This window comes from Acanthopagrus latus, chromosome 3, assembly GCF_904848185.1.
Source record: "Acanthopagrus latus isolate v.2019 chromosome 3, fAcaLat1.1, whole genome shotgun sequence".
NCBI classification, from domain to species: Eukaryota; Metazoa; Chordata; class Actinopteri; order Spariformes; family Sparidae; genus Acanthopagrus; species Acanthopagrus latus.
The window spans coordinates 19,889,791-19,907,212 of record NC_051041.1 but is presented as its reverse complement, the minus strand read 5'-3'; the positions used below and the strand labels follow the sequence as shown (position 1 = coordinate 19,907,212).

Below are 17,422 nucleotides of genomic sequence, written 5' to 3'. Positions count from 1 at the left end.
TTAATACTCGTACTGACAGTGTTGTGTACAAATTCATTAAGTAATATTTTACAAGATTACTTCATAGACTGTAAACAATCATGCATTCATTCAATTTAAAAACATCATTAAATGTGGTTATTACAGTTTTGCCACCTTTATAAAGTACTTTCCCCCATGAAACATAAAGCATATCCAAATACATCCTAATAAGCCGTAAAAATATCAAATTCATTTAAATTCAAGTACAGATTTTATGACTTTACGAGGCTCATACATACTGCACATAGATGTTTGTCTCCTCCGTGGCTTCCGTGACAAGGAGCCTTACAAAACATAATTTCTGGGCTTCTGTGTTCAAACATTGATGACAATTTTGCACAAAATCCTCCTCTCAAGCAACACTCAAGAAAAGCTGACAGATCTGTCACCAGTATCGTGTGATATGTTGACAAGGCGTGAGCCACCCTCTCTCTTGGATGACAAACCCCTCAAGTGCAGACAGTTTTCTTTTTTCAAAAGCTCATTTTGGCACAAACAGACAGGGACACTTCCAGAGGCTTGGTACACTGTGGAAAGACACAGACAGTTTGAGAAGCTTTGGTTTTGTTGCAGAGAAATTGTGTAGATTTCATTCACCCAGCGGGAGGCCATAAACTGCAGAGCAGACTACAGAGTGAAGAATACCCTCCTCTGTGTTCGTGTTGTTTCTCGGTGGTGAATCGGTAAATGCTCTTTGCAAATCTCTACATGATTGATGACGCTGATATTTCAGCTCACAGGCCCAAACGTTTTCCATGTTACTACACCAGTGCAGGGGACAGGGCTGATCTATAGCGATTGGAATCCGGCCTGTCATGGAGCGATGACCTGTTCAGACTCATTGGTCATTTCTGCAGAGGCAGAAAAAAAAGTGAGCTCTATCCACATTTTTTTTTCATTACCTCGAAATGCCTGCTGAAATAGTAGTGATTAACAGGATTCTGTGTGGGTGATTATGTTTCATGCTTCAAAATGATTCTTTTAAGCAGTTCCTCCCTCTATGCTGTCCACCTTTTAGTTGCCAGAACTGGCAGTTGATCAGTCCTGTCAGATAAAGTAAAATGTGCTCATCCCCCTGCAGGAAAACAACATTACCAGTGCCAGTTCTGCTTTACCAGCAACCTTAGCGTTGGCAGGATTATTTCATCAGCTCCTGTTTATTAGTAAATGAGATTTAGAGCTGCGCTAGCCAAGATTTTTATGTAAAAATACAACAGTCTTTATCAATCCAAATAACAATCTGGGGCTGACAAAGTGGAGCGTTGCACCCTCGCTAACTGGAGCCCTGCAGACCTGCTCTATGTGCCCAAGTTAATTACAGATGTCAGGCATGGTCAGTGGTGGGAAATTTCCTCATTACACAGAAAATGACAATCAGGACTTAAGTTAAATCACTGCTGAATCACACGAGCCAGAAAAGGGCTGCTGGAAATCTCTCTACAGACTGACACCTTCAAGCACGCTGCACTTTTGGCTGCACTTTTAACTGACTGAACTCAGCATTTTGAAAGCGATCCAGACACTAAACCACATCAATGTTCAGGTGTCAACAGAACAGGGGGATGACAGGGAGTGTGTGACACAGAGTGTGCTTAAGGACCCAGGAGAGCTATGTTTAGCCTCAGATTAAGATGGAGGGAGTGGGGTGAAGTGGAGACGGAGGTGGGATGTGACCGAAAAAGATGCGAGGGAGAATTTGATGGATTGCCTCTGATTTGGAGAGAGCCGAAGAGAAGCAGGAGGACTCTTGACACAGACTGTGATCAAGCAGAGGAACAGATGGCGAGGGAGAGACGTGCCAGATGTGGAAGGGGAAGACAGAGGCACTTTTGCTCTTTTGTGCGGCCAATCTACCCAACAAAGGGAGAAATGAGAGGCTGATTGGGGGGATGAGGTAAATTCCAACTTGTTGTTAAAGAAAGTACGGTAACAAATGAACTTTTGCAGGCAAACAAAATCAATTCTTAATCTATTTTCCTCAATTTAGGTACTAACAATAACTGTTTTCTTGCTTTTTTTAACTAAAAAAACACCAAGATGGTTTTGGAATTTCCATTGTTCTGTCGCGTTTACGTAAGGGATAATGGCCGACGAGGTGTCCATAATCAGGAAGTAATGGACGATGCGGAGGCCTAAGAACCATCTGTTGCGTTTACACACTATTTAATCTTTAGATACAAACTGAACTCTGTTTACAGTATGCAGCGTTTTGTAATATACATCACGTCTCTTATGCATTTTATCATCAGTATGAATGATTGTCAATCAAGAATATGAACAGGTCAGAATGTGATACAAAAGCATTTATTTGTTTTTGGCATCACAAACCATTTTGGCATGTTTACTGATCGCAGAGCCTCAGTGGAGTGCTTAAGTACTGGCCCGACAATCACTGAATCTCTCATTTCACTGAGGTGAAAGTGGTAAACATAATATGTAACACCTTTCAGTGCTTCTGGGTCACTTATCTTTTGGCCACATGTTATTCAATTATTTACGGTTGATGCTGGCTCACAGGAGTGCAACTTGGCAAGAAGGAGATAATGAAGTCATTTTATCTAAACATTCAGAATCAATTAGTTACAGAGCTTAAAGGAAAACTTCCTTCTCAGTGTGTGAGAGAATTCTGATACTATAAAATGGCCCTTGTTTTGCTTAATAAGACCCATTTCAACACAAAGCAAAGTTCAATACAATGTGCAGCCACTGTGTAGTAGTACCCTCTGGGAATGCCGACTACTCCTGATATGCATACTTATAAAAGAGAGTTTAAAATCATTTCAATGATATATGATCATGCTGCATGTGAGCAAAGTCAGAGGATGTGAATTGAAGTCCAGCAGAATCACTGTCATGCAGTAGGAGCAGTGAAAATGATCACTGATGGATTCACTTACTCTATGTTACTTCCTCACATCAAGTGTTTACAGTGATGTTTGGTTAGTCTGGTCAACAAACACATGTAAACAAGTGCTCCCTGTTTCTCATTTAAACTAGCCATCATTTTGATCAAGTACTGTACTGGTAAGAGTCAAAAAGAGGCCTGATAACTGTCACCAAGGCATCTATGGCAAGATTATCGCTGTTTAAAGGTGACTGATGTTATAACCTTAGTAACAGCCACTGAACTTCAGTCAGGTGCATGGCATAAGGCATCTACTTACAGCAACTAGCTATGGAATAAGGTGTACTGGCTGATATGTTGTATACATACCAACAGGTTTGGGCACTTATGGGAAAGAAATAAAAACTCAGCAAAATCATGACCTGAACATGGAATGATACTGTGAATCCACAGTGCAGCGGGTCTGTCAGAGGAACGAGGCTCACATGAGCCTGGTGACAGCTCCAGACAGGAAGTCCTCATAGCTGAGGCGGATGTTGCCCGTCATGGCCGTGTCTCTCTCCCTGAACACCTGCGTCATGGACTGGAGCTGGGTGCACACTTGGATGAAGCGGTCCAGATGGATGCCGGGTCGTTCGCCTCGCACGGCGAAGCGGCGCACCAAGTTCTCAGAAAACTGGGGGCTCAGGTTGTAGCCCATCTGAGCGAGGGCTGGAGAAGAGACAGACAGAGGACAGGTACACAAGATGGAAGTGAATTCTTCTTCTCTGGGTTGCATCTCAGTGTTAATTTTAAAAAAAATGTGCAATTATCCCAATCATGGCCATGTTTGCTGATAATTTTTGATTGATCCCTATTCCAATTGAATACACAGTACGTAAAAAAAACAGTGAAATAAATAAATTATAAAGGTGTAGTTTTTAGATGTTTTAAAGGTGTAAAATGTAACAGAATGTGAAGAAATTCCTGTTTTAACATTATGTCAAAGACGTCTATGTACTGTTTTGAAGAAATATCTGCCGAAGATAACATGCTAACCAGCTAGCCCTGGGCCTGAAGACCTCTTTCTCCCATGAATCAAAATCGCCAACACTGCCCTGATTGTCTAGCTTCAAGGCTAACTGAGCTAACAGTAGCTGCCGTCATGTATGTATAAATAAAGGTACAGTTAGCAGCAGCTGGCAATATACTGCCCCTATTTGTTGGGAGTATACATTCAAGGTGACCAAATCCATATGTATTGCACCTTTATTGAAGAAAACTTTCTATCTTTAAATTGTAGCATTTAAACACACACACGCATGCACGTGCGCACACACACACACACACACACGCACACGCGCGCACACACACACACACACACACACACACACACACACACACACACACACACACACACACACAGGGATACCTTGCTGTAGCTCCATGCCACTGATAGACCCTGAGCGGTCTCTGTCATGCTGCTGAAAGAGCGCCCTCCACCGCTGTATGAAGTCCCACAGTGCCGAGAAGCCAAACAAGTCTATTCGACCGGTCCGCGTCTTGTCGAACATGTCTAACAGGAAATTTAAAAAAACACAGCCTGTTCAGCACAGACAAGACTCAGACGCTATTCTTCGCTTATTCTTGCAACACAGCAAGAAGTCACACATTTCTCATTATGGTAATAGGACAATTAGTCACTAGCTGGCACATTCCGCTGGAATGCAGGGCAACATCAAGATAAACATGACTCAGTAATTTGTCTCATCAGTCACATAGTTCTTTCTGAGGTAGACTCCTGGCTGCATAAATGTCTCCTTTTAGAAACAGAGATTTCTATTTACAAGTTTGGGAGATTTAGTGAGTGCTACTCTCATTTAAAACCAGTCTGTTTTCTTTCTCCTGCCACTCCTTTATTTATTTGTTTTTCCTAAGCAACTTTCTCCTCCACCTTGCTTAAACCATTTAGCTCTCTGAAAGCATTCTGTATAGTTAAACTCAGTGTGATTTGGCCTAAGGAAAAGCTGCCACAGCATTTCTAGCTTCTTTATCCTCACAGAGCTACTTCTGTTGACTTGTGTAACTTACTGATCATCATGAGGCAGGTCTCGTCATTAAAAGCAGAATAGTTGGAGTTGACAAGCGCCTGCTTCAGCTCCTTTGGGTTGATGAAACCGCTGTGGTCAGTGTCGACAGTCTGGAACCACTGGTACGCCTCTGGGTTAACACCAGGAGGGATGTTACCTGAAGGGAGGATATATAAGAGTAGTAGAGTAGGATGGTGAAGAAAGGACAGGGACTTTCAGACTGACTTTGAAGATGCCCATCAGTAGAAGATTGTTTTCTTAGCATGATGTTTCCATCAGTAGTTTCTTCTTCATCATCTCTGTGCCAACTAGTCTGATTTATTCTCTTTATTATTTCGGTCCTTATTTTTTCTACCAGTTATTATTTCAGTAGAGCTTTCAGACTCTGAGTAGGGGAATAGTTAAAGAGACAGAAGAAAGAGACAGTGAAGATTCTCCTAAATGAAACGGCTGCCTCGCTCCGATGCAAAATAATTTCTTATTTATTGAGAGATGAAGACACACGCTTCAACTCACTGACAGTTGAAATTGTAAAAACTTTATCATAAAAAAATGACATCTGTGCTTGACTCAAACTTTGGGCCCTGGTGGTGTGTGTGGTGAAGGCCCTGACTCCATACAGTAGACAATGACTATAACATCTAATACACGTTAAGCCAACAAACTAAACTACTTTCTAATGAAACTATTAGAGACACAAGACTGCTGACTGATGTTACTTGTTGGAATAATGTATGAATGAGTGACAAAAATCATCTCAATTGTGTGAGATTATACCAACAAACAAATTTCATCTAGTTTGAAAGACAGGTTTGTGAGAGCTACGATCGGCCAATAGACACAATTATGATGTTCTAGTGACACCAACACCAGTCACAAAAGCTATGACATCACAACAGCGTGATTGGTCAGTGACGGTCCTGGAACAAGATTCATTATGATGTTGTAGGAACAACACCAACACGCTGATATCAGATACACCACACAAAGGCACAAATATCATTATAATATCTGCCCAATTTGTGCCTGAAAATGTGTGAATCTTATTTTGAACTGAACTTTCCTGTTCTCATTTTAACGGTAGGTTTTGGATGGCCATGCCGACACTAGCATGAAGCAAAGTGCCACACCTGTCCTCACCAAATAAAGTGTTGAATTGTTATTAACCCTTTTTTTCTCCCTGCGCCTCAGGCTGCACATTTAGCTGAGATTATTACATTTTTAGGAAAAATGTATACACATTATACATACAAAGGATGTACCCCCTCCCCGGAGCCAATGGAAATTTAATATTTCCACTATCCAGTTTATTTAACTAAAATCATGTATAAGCTTAAGGTGAGGAAAAATGCCGAGCTCAGGCATAGTGACTCTCCCTACAGTTGTAAAACTAGTTGGTATTCTGCAAAAGAATACCTCCCCAGCTTTATTATATATGCTCAGTGTTTCATAAGGCTCAAGGTGTGAGAAAAGGGTCAAGGGTTGAAGAAAAGTCATTTCAGCGAGGAGGGAGATAGTGTCGGGCAAGAGGCCATTACCTGAATACATGGAGGAACAGAAACAAAGTGTGAGGATGGTGTGAGATGAGGGGAGGAGTGTAGGGAGGGCTGATTGTCAGAAAAATGAATGGGGCGAGAGGGACAGGTGACACTTCAGGCCAGACCCTGATGGATTTTTACCCTGTGGGGAGTGATAGCCACATGGGCTCTGACTGAGGCTTAGCTGCTACAGGAAATAGTGTAATCACACACATATACACACACACACAACACACTCTTTACCCATCTGTCTCTTACTCTGTTTAGCCCTCACTCAGTATTACCGGAGTCATCACTCCAGCCGTGTAATCCTGCTGAGGGGCACAAACTGAACCCTGTCTCTACATGACTGTCTGGGAACGTAAGTCATTTTCTATCCATCATCTCACCAGAGAGTGAGGGAGAGAGAAGCCATGACGGAGGAGAAAGGAGAGTATCTGCAGTCTCCTCATGTTTAGAATATGCCTGCTCAAGTCCCGCAAGCAAACCCTCTACAGAAGCTAAAGCAGCCGCTGTCTCATCCTACAGTTACCTGCAGGAGCATGGTGTCCATAATGCCCTCCATGAGGCTGTCCTCCATGAGGCTGTCCCCCGTAACCTCCATAATGACCGCCGGGGGGACCCCCTGGTGCCGGCCCATACTGCCCTCCCTGACCTGGGGCTCCGTAAGCACCATAAGGACCTCCTGGTTGATGTGTTGCACCACCGTATGGAGCTGAAGGGTGATGACCATAGGGACCACTGCCTCCCCCGTATGGAGCACCAGGTGGTGGGTGGCCTCCCACTGGATAGCCCTGCAGTGACAGACAAGTTCACTGTGAATGTATGATAAATACAAAGACTACACCAGCTGCGTATAGCTAGACAGAGCTTCTTAGAGTCTCTGAAGAGATCTAAATAAAAAAGTAATTTATTGTAGTTTTAATGTACATATTTTTCTTCTATATTATAGTACTTTTGATATTTCAGTTACCTACTCTTAGTTGTATTATACATTATCTAATCGCACAATGTGATAATTCTACTTTAAAAAGGAACAGCTACAACATTTTTTCTGTCTCTGCAGCTTCACAGCCAAAGAGCGTGGCCGCATTCTCCTGAACTGAGATCCCAAAGTGATTCAGAAAGACATTATTTACACCCTTGCTGTGCGGTCCAGCTTGTGCGCCCACTTCAGACGGGAGCTGCACCAACGCTTGTAACGAAGCAGCAACTGTGAAGATTTCAGCTTACGATGGGTTGTAATCAACGTCTTTTCAAAACAGTTTGGGGCTTCTGGAGACTGAAATTGACCTTTATGGAGGCGTTTTAGATTTTAAAACAAGTCCCCATCATCTTCAGTTGTTTAGGAGAATGTCACAATGCTGTTGTAGTTGTGAAGCTCCAGAAAACTCTACACAACTGTAACAAAAACAACTCCCCCCCGGGATCAATAAAGTATTCTGATTCCATCAACGTGATGGTGGCTAGATGGTGACTGAACTTTCGTTTTAGGGTGAACTTTAAGTTTAACTTTTGAGTACATCCATAATTTCCACTAAGTTTCTCAGGAACATATTTTTTTTCCCACACCAGCTGCATATTAAGAGTTTCATTAAAAAAATACAACAGTTCTCTGGAGGGGGGCATTTTTCGTAGGTTTCAACATAGATAATATTTCTGTAATTTGTCTCGGGGAAAACGGTAAATGTGAAACTTGTAATGGAATATAGGAGCAGTGAGGTAGTGATACTTTTACTTTTAATTCGAAGGATGTGAATACTTCTCCCACCACGTTGAATGCATACATACCAACTCATTTACTGATACACTGACTTCGAAGTGATTAAACAAGAATTAATTACGACTGCCTGTTCACTAAAAACAAGGGGGGATACTACAAAAGTTAGGCCCTGTATGGTGTTCTATATCATTCCACAGCTTAACTATAACTCCACCAATGTTAGCGCAATGTAAATTAATGTCACGTTAGCAAAACACACTTGCTGTCAGATAGCAACAGTTGAACACTGCTATACACATCCTCATAGCAAGCACACGAACGGCTAACGTTACTTGTGTTTACATGACACACACTGGTAGTTACGTTGTATCACGGCAAAACAGCAGATAACACACGTATTTAACAACATCAATGTGTTATTTTAACAGACACAGACGGAACAGAAGACGCAGTATTTCTTTACCTGGCCGTGGAAACTCATATTTGACAGACTTCACTTCCTTCAACAACGCAGCAGCAAAGGCGGACACGGCACCACTTTCTGAGGGTAACTATTGGTGCATTTCCGGGTCTGTCAAAACCGCACCCGCGGCTCCTGCCTCTGATTGGTTGTCAGAGTGGAAAAAGTGATGACGTCGGAACAAATGAGCGTGAATCACTGTGCCCGTCACTCCAATGGATGTAACAGAATATTTGGTGAGTTACTCATTCACTGTGTAATCCGGTAACAAAAAACGGCCTTTACGGGAGTTTCCACTGACTTTTGACAAGGTAATAATGATTTATTATTATATACTTTTTTTTTTTTTTAAATAATGTAATGACTATACATGAAGTGAGTGGACATGTTGTACACAACCAATGACTTTATGTATATTATTAAATATTTATGGCATTGCACCATTATATTGTTGTATGACATAAATGATTTTAGACATTTATATATCTATCTTCATCCATTGGTATGTATGAAATGGTTTTATGTTTAGTATTTTTTTTTTTTTACTAATTTTTTGTCTGCTTTCTAGGTGTAAGTCTATTTATATCTTTCTGTAAAATATTTCATGAATGTGGTTTCATTTTATAAAGCAAGTTTTGCAGCCAGGTTTACAGGGAGTACTCCCAGTGATTTAATGTTGCATATTCTTAAAGCTGGAGGACTTGAGTAAGATACAGTATTTTAAAGCTACTAAACTGTATGGTGAAATGTCTGTCTTTTTTATTATAGTCAAGGTGATGTAATAAATACTATGAATGTTTCACATCTCTCAGTCCAGAGAGAAATGCATGCATTGTTTAGAAATGACATGAATGCTTGTTTATATTTGTTGATACATATGTTTTCATCCACTGAGATATTTATTTTTATTGTAGCTTTTTGTTCAGTCTTTTTATTTAGTTGCAAGTCTATTTCTAATCTTCGCAGAAAATATTGTTTGAACTGTGTATTGTAATATTGAGAGCAACCAAAAACTTGGGTCACATTATTTTGCGTCTATCTATACAAATTTGGCTGATAAAGCTGATTCTGATCAATGCTTAACTAACATGGTTTTACTTCTTTGTCTATAATTATTATTTCAAACACAATGTCTCCTTACCTTTCCTCATATTCACAGTCAAACAAGAGCCCTTGAATGACAGCTTTAAATGATGTATGGTGTATGATAATAGTTAAAGCTTTATCAAAGAGAACAAAAGACACACATTGAAATGTGAGAAATAACTGTATATATGACAAAATAAATACAAAATAGCAAACAAAATATATGTTTTTTTTAAAAACAAAAATAAACAACCAAATCTGTGGACATAAAAATATATCTGATCTAATTTTTCAGCAGTTTTAATATGATTTAATAGCATGACACATGTCAACAGGAGCTAAAGTTAGTCTTTCACATTAAAAAGAACATTTTCTTCATATATTCATATCAAAGATCAAAAAGCTCTCAGGTGCTTTCTGCTGGTTACGTTACCCCTAAAGGAAGTGCTTTGTGTGCTGTATCTTGTTTTATTCATTAGGGGGCAGTGTGTACATTCATTGAAATCACTCTCTAAACTGTATTTACATGACTTGGGAAATTTCGACAGTATATATCTCTAGTTTTATTCACATAGTACTTGATAAAACAGCTTTCACACATGACTGGCAAATAAAACATACAAAAACAGGTCCACACTGTCAAATAAACCTTTTCCATAAGATACTCTCCACCCTTTAACCTCCTCTCATCTTTTTTGAGGGGTTAAATTGCATACATGTGTTGTGCATCCCTGCAAGTCATCCATCCATCCATCCATCATCTGTACACATTATATGTACGCCGCTTAATCCTCTGCAGGGTCGCGGGGGGCTGGAGCCTATCCCAGCTGACTTAGGGCGAAGGCAGGGTACACCCTGGACAGGTCGCCAGTCTATCGCAGGGCTTCCCTGCAAGTCATTTAATATTATAACATTTTTACAAGTCTCTCTCAGAGATCCCTGAATTGATGGATATCTTTGGTGTTGAGCAGCAGTTCTCTGCAGAGTCTGATGAATGCACTGTGTCCCATGAGTACTTATCTCAGTTTTTCAACGTGACTCCTGCCATATTGTAGGTTATTTTTTCGGAGGTGGCCTATCCTCCTCCTTGATGTTACTGAGGTTTTGGATGGAGGCTGTAGGATCCACTCTGATTGATGTTTTGGATCTGAACTCCGACCTGGGCGCTGCCAGTGGCGTCATCTCATGACTCTCTGCAAACAGCCTCCTTTCTGCCTCAGTCTTTCTCTTGATCAGTTTCTGAATGCGTTTGCAGATGAGGTAAATCATCTCGCAGATGCACATTAAGATGCAGAAAGCAGAGGAGACCACCATGAAGATGGTGAAGATCTTTTTCTCAGTGGGACGTGATATGTAGCAGTCCACCGTGTTGGGGCACGGTTCGAGGGAACACTTCGACAGGCGGGGCATGTCGTAACCGTCGTAGATGTGGTACAGGAGGTAAAGGAAGCCAGCGTCAAAGCCTGCCTTGAAAACCAGACTCACCTATCAGAAAAAGAGAGACACTTTTTTCAGTTTTAAATAAATAGAAGAGTTTGATCATGGCTGGAGAAATTGTGCCTTTTTGGAAGCAGAACAAATGATTTATAACGCAGGATTTTTCAAAAAATGTACATGAGCATTTTTTGAACAATAGAAAGCGCCCAACTACGACAGCTTGAGTCCAGGTTGAAAGGATCTTGAAACTTGTTTCAGATTGGGCCAAAAGAAGCCATCAGAACCATTTTTCAGGAGAAAACACACCATATATAATTACACAAATGTCTTCTCCAGCCTTTTGTACACAGCCACTCATCCATGGCAATTATTTCTGACATTTTTAACAATGACTAACTTCAGTTGCTCTAGGTTGAAGCACTGCTGTGCCTCATGTGTCATGTGGAAGAATGAATATTTCAGCCCCTTCATGCTCACCAGGTAGGTCCACCAGAGCCCCCCACGTTTCTTTCCAGGGTTGGCGTACAGGTGGGCGCCCTTGTGCGAGGCGCCGTACTGCAAGTCCTTCTTCTCGCGATATTTGACGTGCCCCACCACCATCAACGACGGGCAAGTGACAAAGATAAGCTGCAGGGCCCACAGGCGGATGTGGGAAATGGGGAAGATGGAGTCATAGCACACGTTGGTGCAGCCCGGCTGGGCCGTGTTGCACTCAAAGTCCTTGTTCTCGTCGCCCCACACTCGCTGGGCCGCTACCACGAACACCATCACCCGGAAGACAAAGACCATGGAGAGCCAGACGCGGCCGAACACAGTGGAGTATTTGTTGACCCCGCTGATGAGCGCCTCCAAAGCAGACCAGTTCATGGCTGCTGCCTCAGAGGTTCAGGAGGGGAAATTGAAGGAAATGGAAGAGCTCCGCGGGAGACCAGGTGGGATGAGGTTCTTGATGAGCTCACCCTGAGCAAAGGAGGAATGACAAAGCAGATTAGAGAAAGGAGAATAGTTCAAGAACTTGAATGTGAAAAACTCTCTCTGTTTATTAAATATAACAGCACTGCACATTCATCTTTTCATATATTTAATTCAATTCTATAAAGCAAGTATTGCAGCCAGGTTTAACCAGAGTACTCCCAGTGATTTAATATAGCACCTTCTTAAAGTTAAGGGACTGGAGTGAGACATTTTAAAGCCCCTATATTGCACAGTGAGATTTCTGTCTTTTTTGATTATGTAACAGGGTAGCAGCTGTAATAAATTCTGTGAAGGTATCAAATCTCTCAATCCTGGGAGAAATGCACCCAACCGTTGTCAGAAATCTGCCATGAAAATGAACCGCCAGGACATGGGTGAGGTTGTGATGTCACAACGACACAGTCACCACCCTCAGACACGCCCCCCCAGGACAGCTATGATGCCAACAACAGCAGTTCTGATTTGGAAACACAGTGGGTGGTGCCAACTCATGCCTGTGAGAGCTGGCCAATAAGAGCAGACTGTTGGCTCAACCTACCAACCAAGTGTAAGAACGAGGAATTAGACGCAGCAAGCAGCTATCTTTCAGCTGAACTGCTTCTTGTATTTTTAAAGCTTAGAAATATTTTCTGGTGGACTCCAAAAATAAAAACCTGTTAATGAGCATGATATGGGAACTTTGAAAATGAGGATTAAAATTGTCATGGCAGCTTTTTAATTGGGACCCCAGATGACCCAATAAGACCCAAACATTCTGGATCCTCCATTTCACACAGTGCAACCAGATAGCATCCACTGACATACCATCCAAACTACAACTTTATAATGCAGACATCGTCGGGGTCATTTTCTCAGACTCCTCTAGATCCTTGGGCTGTATCATACACTGTTTTCACTGAACAGGACTCCTCGGGCACATTAACTTGACTTTATGTATAAAATCAGAACACGTCTGCTAACACATTGGAGTCACTCACCTGTGTTTGATTTCAATTATAATAAAATACATTCGATTTTTCATGTTTGTATTTGTAAAGATATATAATAGTGATCCTACATAAAGGTAATACAACTTTTCTAGGTCATTTCCCAACCTGACGAGGCAGAATCATCTATCAAAAGGAAACAATCATTTTGATGTGATCAGCTGTATAGAAACCAAACACCCAGACACCATTTTCATGATCATAGTCCCTGTGATGGCTGATCCGTATTTACACTGAGGTACCTCATCAGTACTGACTCATTTCACATCAGTGAATGAGTCATCGTTGGGCCCTCCCTGTTCTGAAAAGACAAAACCAATTCCCCAACTCTGTTAATAAGATGTTTGATCAGGCAGCCACAGTCATGTCTGTAATCCCACACTTGGTTCTTCAAAGGACCATTAAGGGGTGGCTTTCATTTGTGATCGTGCCATGGGGCTGCCGCTCTGTGATCAAGAAGGGAGATTTAAGAAGAAATATTAGCATGTGGATTTAAAGATGGAGCTGTTGTGGATCACCTCTATAGCCAGTTGGCTGTGACTTTCAGATATTTGCGACTGCATTTGTACCCTTATCCTATCTCTCTTTTACTGGAGTTTGGCAGTGTGTAAACCAAGTGGTGTATGCATACGTGTGTGTTTAAAAAGATTCATTTGCATTAGAATCTAAGAGGGAGTGACAGATTTAGTTTGGGTTGGGAGCTCTGGAGCGACAGGTGTGACTGTTCAGTGAGGGGGTGCAAACAGCGTTGAAATACATATTTGATTTTGTTACGTAAGTGTAAACAGAAGGAGGGTTTTCTGCGCCACATAAGGGTTCAGATTTCTAAAGGATTAGTTTGCAACAATCGGAGAAAAAGCCCCTCTTATACATTTACATCTCATTCTAGGGAACGCTCACAGCCTGACAGGGAACAAGTTGGATAACAGCCTCACTGTTCACTGTTCCATTTCAATCCCGTCTCGTCTAATCCAGAGTATTTGAATACAGAAACACTTTCCTTCACCGTTTCAGCATCACGGTAAAAATATTGAGCTGTCAAATCAGTTGCTATTTTCTCTCTCATCCAGAATTCTTGACTATTAAATTACACAGCATGAAAAAGACTCGGCTCAATGAATGGCTTCAGAATCACAACATAGGCTACTGGCAGCGAAACAGGTTCAACCACTGTCGCTTCATCTCGTCTGACTGGATAAATTGGTGTAAATCTTAAAATGCGTCTCAGCTTCTGTCTTTGGGGCTTTGATGTTCCTCAGCTTTACTGATAGAACAGGCTGCAAGATGTTTCCTTGTTTTGAATCTTGAGAAATGTCATTTTTTGAAATGTCAAGTGCTACCAGAGGCCTGACAAATCTTCAAATTACATGTTTACCCACAAACACAATATGATGCATTGCTTTTGCACAAAGATGCAGAGCATGTGATTTATTAGAGTGATTTCTCTCTCAATTTGACACACACCCGTACACAAACTTTGAGGTGACATTCAGCGCGGAGAGGAAAAACAAAAACCTCAGAGACAACAGTATATCTTGTCTCGGGGAGATGGCAAAGCTGGACCACAATTTGTTTTCCTATTTGCTCTAGATTGCAATGTTGCCTTCCCCCGCCGACAGCAGCCGGCCTCGTCTATCTCCTCGCTGCGTGTTTGTCTTTCTCTTTGTTGTGACGAACGAGACGTATCATGCTTCCTCAACTGAGAAACCTCGGGTTATTTGATGCGTTTGATTCGAATATTCCTACCCGGTGCAACAAAATACAGCTCTCACACAGCCACAAAACATGCCCAGCATCGGATGATGTATTAGGCTGGCATGTCCAAATGTGCCAGTTCTTAGTTGGAAACAATCCTTCTACACTTCTTTTGATCCGCAGTGCTATTGGTGGATTCAGTGGTGGATTCAGTGGGGGTGATTGCTCCCCTGGTGCCCCCATGTTAAAAAAAAAAGTGCCTATTTGAGTGGCCTGTTGGTTGATAACATGTGATAAAGTGCCCTTTCTTCACTATACAGTAAATATATCATGACTTTCTCTGCCCTTTTTATTCTTTTCGCCCCTGCTCTGTGAACATCCTGGTCCGCCACTGCTCAGTGCGGCTCCCCATTATGTCTACAGCTCCACCGAGCTCCTTGTGTACACAACCACTTCATCTGAAACACTGATGTATCCATGGCCCTAACTTGCTCTACAGGTTGAGCTAGTCACGAATACCTTCCTATCCACCAAGGCTGCATTATCTGTATGAGTCAACGCTCCTGGCTAATAAGGTGGGGTTGAAGTTCTCTTATGTGACATCTCTTTCTCTTCTTCTTTTTAACCAGCTCTGCCTCTCATTCCTTTCCTGTCATGGGCACATATCTCGCCTTCTTACCTTCAACCTGACTTTTCTAAAGGGAACACGATTCAGCCGCAGGAGCAGAGCAAAAGCAATCGGTGTATGGTTTTATTCGCACTGCTTCCAGTTATCTGTCTTTACAAATCTCATTCTTTTGTACGCACCAGGGCACCAGCTCTCTCTGAGATCTTATGTGTCAAGATCTTGCCTCGTTGAATGATGGAAAAGGAAATGAATGAATAATATTCTAGCCCTTTTAGTGTCCCTTTTTTTACACTATCTTGAATCCTTTCCAGCCATCATCTGAAATTAAAATGAAATTCATCTACATAACATCTATTTTCACGAGCTAATGCTGCTTTTAAACACAGACAAAGCACCTTACCTTAGGCACAGAGAGCCAGTGTGAAAGAGCTGCTCCCTGACTGCCAAGTGCGTCCCAGCTGGCCTTGTGTCGATGCTTAACGACTCGCGCTCACCTGGATGTTTAGATGGGGGTTGGCGTTGAGGTGTGGACCTGCTGGAAGCATTCAGGAATAGGAGAATGGGCGGAGCATCACACACACAAACACTTATGTACTCACACACTGGTTATGGCAATTTCTGGACCTGTTTTGCATGAGCAGACCTGTTTATGAGTGACGGCGAGATTAGATCAGAGAAAGGAATGAAATACTGTTAAGGTGGGAAGAGATATGAAGTGAAAATGATAGTTAGAGTTGACAGTAACAGCTGACAGGTCTGCATAGAATTGTATATGATATGAAACAAATACAAGTGTGTTAGCGCTCAGGTCCATGCTGGTTTCAGGCATTTAACCTTCAGATCCAGCTTAGTGTCTCGATCACCTACATGTGCATTGGGATGATGACGCACAGGAAGAATAAAAGGTGCTTCCTCTAAAATAAAGTTATTTACACTGTACACAGACCAAAGTGCTGAACAGGCTTAAAGTACAAATACAAAAGTGACAAGCCGTGAGGAAAGAGACCAATGAACAAACAAAATGATCACATAACAGCAGAGGAATTCAATGTGTCTAGCTCAACAGGAGGTGAGACGAAGTGTGTCTACAGCGACGATGAGACATTTCTAAGGTCTGCAGGTTGATCCAGGGACCAGGGGCAGCCATCGCAAAGGCCCCACGGTCACCCATCATTTTGAACCTGGAGCCAGAAATGTCCAAAAGGATCTGGTTGGTCCACATCAGTGCTCTGGCTGGAGTATTTGATATACAAGCATTCTACCAAACCAAATTGATATCTAACCAGAACACAGAAGGTGACATAAATTTGTTTTTAAAATAGTAATGTTGTCAAAAAAAATGTTGTGTTGAAAAAGAGTTTACAATGACTCCAGGTAAACAAAACAGTAGCACATACAAAGCACATGTGAGCGGAAATAAAGGAACATGAAGAACATGAAACAAGTATAATACAAATAAATATATGCACAACACATATGATGAAAATAAAATAGAGATAAATACAGTCAAGAAAAATCAGGTATACAGACCAAGGTTTCAGGGTAGAGGGTTTCAAAATTACAAAAAAAAAAATCCTCCTGTGCAGTCTTGTGCACTTTGTGGTGTTCTACCTTTTTTCTGATCAAAACGAAGAATACCATGACAGCTAATCTGTCTTCTAATGTGTCTTTGTGGCAAACAATCCTGAACATTCCAGTGGCAGTGGGTGTGTCAACCGACAGTGGCACACCCCCTGGCTGTCTGCATGACCCATGAACGCAACCAATACAATACGTGGAGGCAAAGAGGATAACAAAGGTACACATTGTAGAATAAAAAAGGGAATGAACACATTTGTGTGTGTAAGATGAAAACTAATGAAAAATAATGTGACACTTGCTTGATTTTGACAATGCTGTTACTATGTGTGTTGAGAGAGAAACAAACCTGACAGCAGGATAATTACTAAGTTCTGCTAT

At 41.6% G+C, this 17,422-nt stretch overlaps 2 protein-coding genes across 2 annotated transcripts; both read right to left on the bottom strand.

Moving 5' to 3' along the window:
• Positions 1-2,302: 2,302 nt before the first annotated feature.
• pef1 (penta-EF-hand domain containing 1) lies at positions 2,303-8,789 on the bottom strand. Its single transcript, XM_037093178.1, has 5 exons — positions 8,660-8,789; positions 7,006-7,267; positions 4,937-5,092; positions 4,278-4,421; positions 2,303-3,577 (listed from the first exon to the last, which is right to left on the bottom strand). Exons 1-5 carry the CDS (start codon positions 8,675-8,677, stop codon positions 3,348-3,350), a joined length of 810 nt encoding a protein of 269 aa, XP_036949073.1. The 5' UTR covers positions 8,678-8,789; the 3' UTR covers positions 2,303-3,347.
• A 1,828-nt stretch (positions 8,790-10,617) lies between these two features.
• gjb9b (gap junction protein beta 9b) lies at positions 10,618-17,011 on the bottom strand. Its single transcript, XM_037090708.1, has 4 exons — positions 16,994-17,011; positions 15,864-15,995; positions 11,657-12,139; positions 10,618-11,227 (listed from the first exon to the last, which is right to left on the bottom strand). Exons 3-4 carry the CDS (start codon positions 12,044-12,046, stop codon positions 10,799-10,801), a joined length of 819 nt encoding a protein of 272 aa, XP_036946603.1. The 5' UTR covers positions 12,047-12,139; positions 15,864-15,995; positions 16,994-17,011; the 3' UTR covers positions 10,618-10,798.
• Between the last annotated feature and the right edge of the window lie 411 nt (positions 17,012-17,422).

What these genes read in the sequence shown, in the direction of transcription:
- pef1 (XM_037093178.1), bottom strand. An exon ending in TGGACACCATGCTCCTGCAG is followed by an intron (nt 5,093 to 7,005) that starts GTAACTGTAGGA and finishes TCCTCCCTTCAG; the next exon opens with GTAACATCCCTCCTGGTGTT. An exon ending in TGGCATGGAGCTACAGCAAG is followed by an intron (nt 3,578 to 4,277) that starts GTATCCCTGTGT and finishes TCTCTTCTCCAG; the next exon opens with CCCTCGCTCAGATGGGCTAC.
- gjb9b (XM_037090708.1), bottom strand. Translation starts at nt 12,046, where the DNA reads ATGAACTGGTCTGCTTTGGAGGCGCTCATCAGCGGGGTCAACAAATAC. An exon ending in GGCTCTGGTGGACCTACCTG is followed by an intron (nt 11,228 to 11,656) that starts GTGAGCATGAAG and finishes TTTTTCTGATAG; the next exon opens with GTGAGTCTGGTTTTCAAGGC.